This window comes from Mustela erminea, chromosome 5 (genome assembly GCF_009829155.1).
Source record: "Mustela erminea isolate mMusErm1 chromosome 5, mMusErm1.Pri, whole genome shotgun sequence".
Lineage (NCBI taxonomy): Eukaryota > Metazoa > Chordata > Mammalia > Carnivora > Mustelidae > Mustela > Mustela erminea.
In genome coordinates, this window is record NC_045618.1 from 46,368,158 (window position 1) to 46,376,410 (window position 8,253).

Sequence of the window (8,253 nt, forward strand, 5' to 3'; positions counted from 1 at the left end):
CTAAAAAACAGGGGCGCCGGAGTAGCTCAGTTGGTTAAGCATCTATCTGCCTTTGGCTCAGGTAATGATCCCCCGATACTGGGATAGAGATCCAGTCAGGTTCCTGCTCAGGGGTGAACTGGCTTCTCCCTCTGCCTCTGCCTATTTCCCCTACCCACTCATGCTCTCTTTCTCTCTCTCTCTTAAATAAATAAAAATCTTTAAAATAAAAATTAAAAAATAAAAATATAAAAAAAGATTCAACTTAAAAGATGAACTGACCTTTAAATTTTAGAAATAGAGCTAATGAAAAATTTTAAATTACCATCTTTTTTAAGTGACAGTATTTAAGTGTATAATAATTGATGAAATGGCAAATTAAGTTAAATGTTTGCTTAACCACCTGGCCTCTAACTTCTAACAAAAATTGAAAAAAATTTCAACAAAAACAAATAATGCCAGCAACTTACACGCTTATTGCTTTTATTAATTTCAAATTTTCATTTGATTTTAATTTTTTTTAAAGATTTATTTATTTATTTGACAGATCACAAGTAGTCAGAGAGGCAGGCAGAGAAAGAGAGGAGGAAGCAGGCTCCCCACTGCACAGAGAGCTGGACTCTGGGCTGGATCCCAGGACCCTGAGACCATGACCTGAGCCGAAGGCAGACGCTTTAACTCACTGAGCCACCCAGACGCCCCTCAAATTTTCACTTTATGACCAAGTTATTATTTCCTGAATTCTGAATACTTTTTAAATGATTTATGTATTTTTAAAGATTTATCTGCAAGACAGAATGTACCGGTACTGAGGGCAGGGGAGGGGACTGGGCAGAGGGAGAGAATCTCAAGCAAATTCCAACTCGGGCCTTGATTTCACCATGCTGAGATCATGACCTGAACCAAAACCAAGGGTGAGATGCTCAACCGACTGAGTGACCCAGGCACCCCTGAGTACTTCTGAATGAAGAAAAATAACATCACTCCTATAACAGCTTTCCTCAAGTTCAAAAATGTTTGATGAGTTTTCACTAAGGCTAGTCTGTTGGTCTGAAAAGGAATATGCCAAGAAAAGAGAAATGTTTAAGAAATAGTTCGCAGGGGTGCATGGGTGGCTCATTCAGTTAAGTGGCTGCCTTCAGTTCTGGTCTTGATCTCAGGGTCCTGGGATGGAGCTCTGCTCCATCATGCTCCCTGCTCAGTGGGGAGTCTGCTTCTCCCTTTCCCTCTGCCCTTCCCCCCTGCTTGTGCTGGCTCTCCCTCTCTAATAAACAAGTAAAGTCTTTAAAAAAAGTTTGCAATTGCAGAAATAAAGATGCGCTATCATTTATTCACTTTGCCTTATTTAATTTGTACTGTATTTAACAAGAGAGAGACTTAAATTCTGGCTAAAAGCTGTTAAGGTAAGCACATTACACAACTATCATGAAAATTATGGACATCAACATGTTTGAGCATCTTCACATCTTCACTTACACCCTCATGAGGTGACACCCTTTCACTGGACATGGACAGAACAGAACCAAAAATCAAGGGTGTTACATGTGATTCCACACTTCTCACAACCAAATTCAGACTAAGTATTATCATTCAGAATTTTGTAAATGGAATCAAGCATTCCTAAATGTACATATTTAGAATGCAAATTTACATATATGAAAAGCGCATTAAAATATATACATACTTATACATATGTACAAAAATACATGCAGATTGAAAAGTATCAGAAATTTGGGTAGAGAAAATATTTAGGGACGCCTGGGTGGCTCAGTTGGTTGAGCAGCTGCCTTCGGCTCAGGTCATGATCCCAGCATCCTGGGATCGAGTCCCACATCGGGCTCCTTGCTCCGCAGGGAGCCTGCTTCTCCCTCTGACTCTGCCTTCCACTCTGTCTGCCTGTGCTCGCTCTCGCTCTCTCTCTGACAAATAAATAAATAAAATTAAAAAAAAAAAAAAAAGAAAATATTTAAAGTTTCTACTGTACTATAGGTTTCATATTCAATGAGAACAGTAGGAAAACACATTAAATTGAAGATACACATAGCCAACCAGGAAAAGAAAACATCCTGTACCAAGCATGACAATCTACCAAATAATTTTTCAAACTAGCATTTAAAAATTTTAAAGTCTAAGGTACCTGGGTGGCTCAGCTGGTTTAGCAACCGCCTTCAGCTCAGGTCATGATCCCAGAACCCTGGGATCAAGACCCACAACTGGCTCCCTGCTCCGCCTCCGCCAGGAGCCTGCTTCGCCCTCTGACCCTCTCCCCTTTCATGTTCTTTCTCACTCTCTCTGTCAAATAAATTTTTTAAAAACTTTTAAAAAATTTCTTTTTAAGTCTAACAAACAGAAAAAGAGAATAGCACTACACTTCAAGAGAGGTCTGAAATCTTATTTTTACTCCATTGTATAATTTCATGGTATAAGACTATTTTGATTAAATTTTTTGTTTACCTATATTATATTGCTAAAATTCTTAACTCTATAATAACAACTAGCTAAAGTTCAATTCTGATTTTTCTTTTTCTTTTGCCTCTCTTCCTCTTTCCAAGAATCCTAAATAAAAATAACCTTCCTGGAGTTTTTTAACCTTAAAGAAAATTATTTCTATATTGCAGACTAGTTTACACTTTAAGAGTTTCTACTATGGACAATAAACATTTTATGTTAATGAAGCTCTGAGAAAGTCTTAAATCAATGTGAAAACCATTTGCTGTTTCACTGTTATATAAAAATATTAAATTCCACAATGATATGAAGTAATGTCCCATATTTTAAGCTTAATTTACAGCAGACACAATGGTTCAATATCTCTGAAAACTTCTGACAAACTTATAATAATAAATGATCGTATCTAAAGCCATTAAATTGTTGCTTCACCTAATTATACATTAAAATTTTAAATCAGTGGCTGTTCTGAAAATGAAAGAATTACCACACACCCCCTATGATTCAATTTTATGGCACAACTCACTCCAACAGATAAAGAACTCTGTCAAAGAAGTCTTCCCTGCCCAAACGGAACACAAACACACTTCACCCACTTCTAGAAATATTATTCTTTGCCTACTTCTGTAGATTTTAAACTTGCAAATGAGGACATGTTCACCACTCTATCTCTAGCACCAAAACAGGGCCCAGTACATAGCAAAGTCCCCAAAAAAGATGTCAAATAAATGAATTTAAATGTCACTTTCAAACGGTTTCAACCCAAATTCCTGGAATAAAGACATCTGCTTGTTGAGGTTTAACAATGTCTTGAAACTAACTACTTTTCTGTATTACTTTACAAATGCTTCTGCCCACATTACTTTATTTAATCCCGCTTTGTGAACTAAACTGTCCCAAAATACACCTTTAGTAAATGCTAAGGGCATTTATATTAACCTAAAATACAGGAAAATGGGATTTTTATTTATCCAAACATTCTAAATTGACAAGCCAAAATAAAACTAATTGGTCTAAAAGTGATTACATCTAGCCTCTAGTCTGATATTCATAGATCTGGGGAAGAAGAAAATGGTTTCTTTTCCGGAATCTCTTGGCTGGGATGACACTGTTTAACAGCTCCTGATCAACAGAAAGTAAAGGTAAACAAGCGCCACAGTTAATAAACTATATCGGACCGTCAAGTTGGGAAAACGGGCCAAAGACTGCTGAGACATTTAAGTACTTCAAAAACAGTTTCTGCGATAATTTCCCCAGTCACCCCGGCCGCTTCCCTGCGGGCCGCGAGGTTTCCCCGGCGCCGAGAGGGTTGGTTGTGAGCCCTGCTTATGCCCCGGCGTAAGCGGCCGCACAATGACAGTGACACGGTGGCTCTCGCGCGGCCTGCGCCCGGGACGGCCGGCTCGGCGGGGCGCCCCAACAGTGGCAGCCCCTCACCCGAGTCCTTCCCGGAGCACCCGACAGGCCGGAAGGGAACCCGGCCCGACTCCGCAGGAGAAGCCACCGCCGGGCTGGGAGGCAGTAGCCGGCGGACCTCCGAGTAGGGTGTGGGGACACTTTTTAAGGAAAGGAGCATTTCGTACCTCTTTCAGGGTTTCTGCTAAGTGGCCACATTCCGGCCCCAAAGTCAAGAGGCCTGAATGCGCGCGGGCGGGGGAGCACAAGGGATTTACTTCGAATCTAAGAACCAGCTGCCCCAGAGGCTGGCAAAGCCCCATCCCACGAGGAAGGCGGGGGGGGCAGGCGAAAAGCCGCGCGTCCCCTCACACCCTCAGGGTGGGGCCAGCCTCTTGCCCTCCCCGGGATCCCCCCCGCGGTTGGTATACTCGCGGGCCACTACTGGCTCAGGTGAGGAACTACTTCGTTACCTCTCTGCGCGGAGGCCAGCGAAGAGCTGATGAGCCGCGCGGCGGCCGTGCCGCAAGTACAAGCGCCGCAGCCGGACATCTCCGCTGGGCCTAGGCCGGGGCTTTGCCCCCTGTTGGCCTCCGGGTCTCAGCGGCCCGACTCCTATACGCAGGGCGCGCTAACTTGGCTCCGGACCCTCCCGCCGACCCTAGGCTCAGTGCAGAGTTCACCCGTCTGGCAGCCAGGCCTTCGCGCTCTTCGTACCCGACTGCCGTCTACTCAGTAGAGTAGACACTTAACCCCCCTCCCTCCCTCCCTTCCCCTCCTCCTTTCCCCCCCACCCCCCCTCCGCCTACCGGGCCCGGGGAGCGTGCGCGCGCCTGCGTCCTAGGCCTAGGGAGGGGGCGTGGGCACGCGCTGCGTGTACATGCGTGATACACCGACGAGCGGCGAGGGGAAGGGGGCGGTGACCTGGGCGCCAATGAGCACGTTACGGCCGGCGGCCAGCCCCAATTGGGACAACTACAATTCCCGACATGCAATTCTCCCAGAAAGCCCACTTATCCCAACATCGAAAAATATGCTAAGGACGCTCAGAGATGCATGCTGGGAGTTGTAGTCCCAACTGGTCGCGGTCAGTCCCCGCCTTTTTCGGTTGGTAGCGGGGGAAGGTCAAAGTGAGACCGATGGCTTACTCAGCCCCAGTACTCTTCAATATCCTTAGGCTGCTGCTAGATGCTTCAGATTCAATAAATTCCTTCCCCTGGGGTTTCCACATCTTACGTACCTTATCTTCTTCTTCTTTTTAGTTTCCACACTTGTTACGTGGAAGCGGTATTTTTACCTATTCCCTTGAAGTACAGCTAATGGGTGACAGTTCTCTTGTTCTTTCAAACCAAGTGGTGATAACTCTTCCAGCTCTAGCTAGTCCCTGCGTGCTTTATGATTCTCTGTGGGTTCCTTTAAGGGTTTAACCTGGCCACACCCTGTTAACTAGTTCTCTTACCCTTTGGACGTCTGTCTGCCGGGCTGGTTCCTCTCCAGACAGCTAAAAGCTGGTCGACCAGCTGTACAAAAGGAGGATGGTGATAAATGAATCAGATTCTTTTCCTATCTTGGCATCAGACAGTATTTACTTTGCAAGATTTTGATCAACTCCAAAGCCCAAAGAAATTGCCAGGTGAGCTGGGATGCCTTTAGTTCTGAGCTTAGGTGGGGGGCAAGGAGAGGAGGGAAAATCTAGAGTCTCGCCTAGTCACACAAGTGATTTTGCCCTCATCAGTCATGGATCAAAGAAATGTGGCATCTAGTTCCCTGAGTCTGGCCATGAGAAGGAGCATTGGCCTTGGCCTAGGACACAGGTGTTCCGTGTTTTTCTCTCTGAAGGAGCTGACTCCCACTACTTCTTCAGCTGAAAGTGGCAGAGAACAGGAGGGAGCCTAGGTATTCTTTAGCTGCCTCTATTAATAGAATTTTGAGAGAGGAAAGACTCTAAAGTTCCTTCAATCCAGTGTTTTCGAACCGTGTTCCTAAAATCCCTCAGAAGACATCGCTCTGTGGTGGGAGTGAGAAGATTAAAATGGACTCCCCGCTTCCTCCTCCACAGCACTCCTAACTCAGAGTGGCTATTGCTTTTATCTGTTTTATATTTATTGGGGTTTTGTTGGAAAATAGAATTATTCTGCTTTAAAACAGTGTTCGAAAACCATAGATTTTAGTATAAAGCTCTTTTAGTAGTGAGCTAACCTGATCACATGGACCCTGTTTAAATTCCTCTCATCCCACCCCACCTTCTATTTCAATTATATGCAGTTTCCTTCTTATTATAGAAATAAAGAAGTTTCTCCTTTAAACCCATAGATCGCAAGCTGAATAAAGTACAGTTAAGGTTCACCTGAAGACTACCTTTTCTCTGACTATTCTAGGAATATGACTTCTCATTCATTTAGTCAACAAATACTGAGGACCAATTACATGCCAGGTGCTGAGGAAATAGCACTGAACTTAAAAAAAGTTTCTCTTGTGGAACTTCTGTTCTAGTGGGGAAAGATAAGACACAATAAACAAATAAAACAAAAACATATTCCACTGGTATGACAACAGGTATATCCTTATATTGTTGTGTAATATATCCTTATATTATTATCAGGATGATTAAGCATTTAATTTTATTTACAGATTGATGTTTTGTGTTTAGCTTGTATTCCCAATTGTACTTTGAGCTCTTTGAAGGCAAGTATTTCATTATACATTTGGGCTGAATACACAGTAGAAAATCAGTAAGTACATGACTAAATAGTCATTTTCCAACAATGCTTTTGCTTGGTAGAAACCTGGGGTGGTGTCTTTAGAAATTCCTACATATAATCAGAACAAATTATAATTCACAAAGAGGTGTTAGTAGACACAAATTCTATAAATTTATACAATGGTTAATCCAACTGATGAATGTCCCAGAAGGAATTCTGAGGAGATGCCTGATTAGCAAAGTATAGACTTTGCCCTAGAGAGTGCAAAACAAGGAGAGCTGTACACAACTCAGTTTGACTTTTTCTAAAAATGTGAACAAGGGTCATGTGGCTTTGGCATCAGATGGGTGATGGTTTCATCACACAGGCAACATGAATTTGGTAGTTTCAGTGCATCATCCCAAAGCTATGCTACACGGGACAGAATATACCTGGATTATTAGGCTCAGTACCCAATAAACATGGATTGGGACAGTAACTTGGTGCTAGGCTCTTTAATAGTGTAAGTCTTAGAGTGGTGTTCAAATTGGGGAATTTGTACTGTGGGGATATACGGAGACTTCCTCTTTGGTACTGGAGCACAGAGGGTTGTCAAGTTTAAACACAATAACATCTGTTTGGGAAAGAGTTCAAATGTAAAGGATCGTTCCTTTTTTTTTTTTTTTTTAAGATTTTATTTATTTATTTGATAGAGAGAGACACAGCCAAGAGAAGGAACACAAGCACAGGGAGTGAGAGAGGGAGAACAGGCTTCCCGCGGACCGGGGAACCCAATGCTGCGGGACTCCATCCCAGGATCCCAGGACCCGGGGATCATGACCTGAGCTGAGGCCAGTCGCCCACCCAGTGACTGAGCCACACAGTTACCTATAAAGGATCATTCTTTAGGAACCACTTGGCTGTTTGACAAAGGAGCATCTTCCATTTTAGGAGCGTAGGCTCCCTGACCTGAAATTCACAGGTTGGGACATTGTTCTTGCTCCAAGGTGTGGCCAGATAGTTAAGAGATGGAGCAAAAGTTGCTGTCCAGCCAAAGAGCTAGGAGGCTCAGGAAGTACACTAAGACCTTCTCTCACTTGGCACTGCATGGATAACCTCTGGTCAGGTTGCTCTCAAACCATTCCTTCAAGTTTTGGGTTTGGAAGCAGAGAGCCATTTGAGACCTTCCCTGTGATAAAATGGATCTTCTATCAGGAGGGTGATATCATCCTATGGTCATAACTTAAACCAACTTTTTGGAACAAAATTTCCACATCACACCTACTTTCAACTCACTTCTGACAGGTTAATGATACTTTAAAAAAGAAAGTCAAGTGCAATTTTTCAGCTAAAATAGTTTAATTAGAGGAGCTGACTCCTTGTCCTGTGTTATTTACCTTTTATGACCTACATAGCTGAAAGCATATATCTTTCTTTGTCTCCATTTTGTGTAAAACTTTTTTTTTTTTTAACCCCTTTTATACTTGATTCTATCTGCCAGGATTTTGAACATTGTGAGTTACTAAGTGAAAAATATTTTTATAGGTTAAAGAGTTCAGTGAGTCATCTGATGAAGCAGTGGATTTTTCAGATGAGGAAATAGGCCTTTAAAAAGTCAGATCTCGACACCTGGGTGGCTTGGTTGGTTGGGCGTCTGTCTGCCTTTGGCTCAGGTCATGATCTCAGGTCCTGGGACCTGCCCAGGTGTGGCTCCCAGCTCAGCAGGGAGGCTGTTTCTCCCTCTGACCCT

The 8,253-nt window shown here is 43.2% G+C and overlaps 1 protein-coding gene across 3 annotated transcripts in view; it reads right to left on the minus strand.

The window, feature by feature from the left end:
- CLPX (caseinolytic mitochondrial matrix peptidase chaperone subunit X) overlaps positions 1–4,589 on the minus strand; it is a 43,780-nt gene extending 39,191 nt beyond the window's left edge. For 2 of the 3 annotated variants that reach the window (XM_032342879.1, XM_032342878.1), the window contains exon 1: positions 4,296–4,589. In XM_032342879.1, coding sequence (XP_032198770.1) covers positions 4,296–4,374 — 79 coding nt within the window. In that variant the 5' untranslated portion in view covers positions 4,375–4,589. Of the gene's footprint in view, positions 1–4,010; positions 4,245–4,295 lie in introns of those variants that run through there. The other variant, XM_032342881.1, reaches the window with a different exon arrangement.
- Between the last annotated feature and the right edge of the window lie 3,664 nt (positions 4,590–8,253).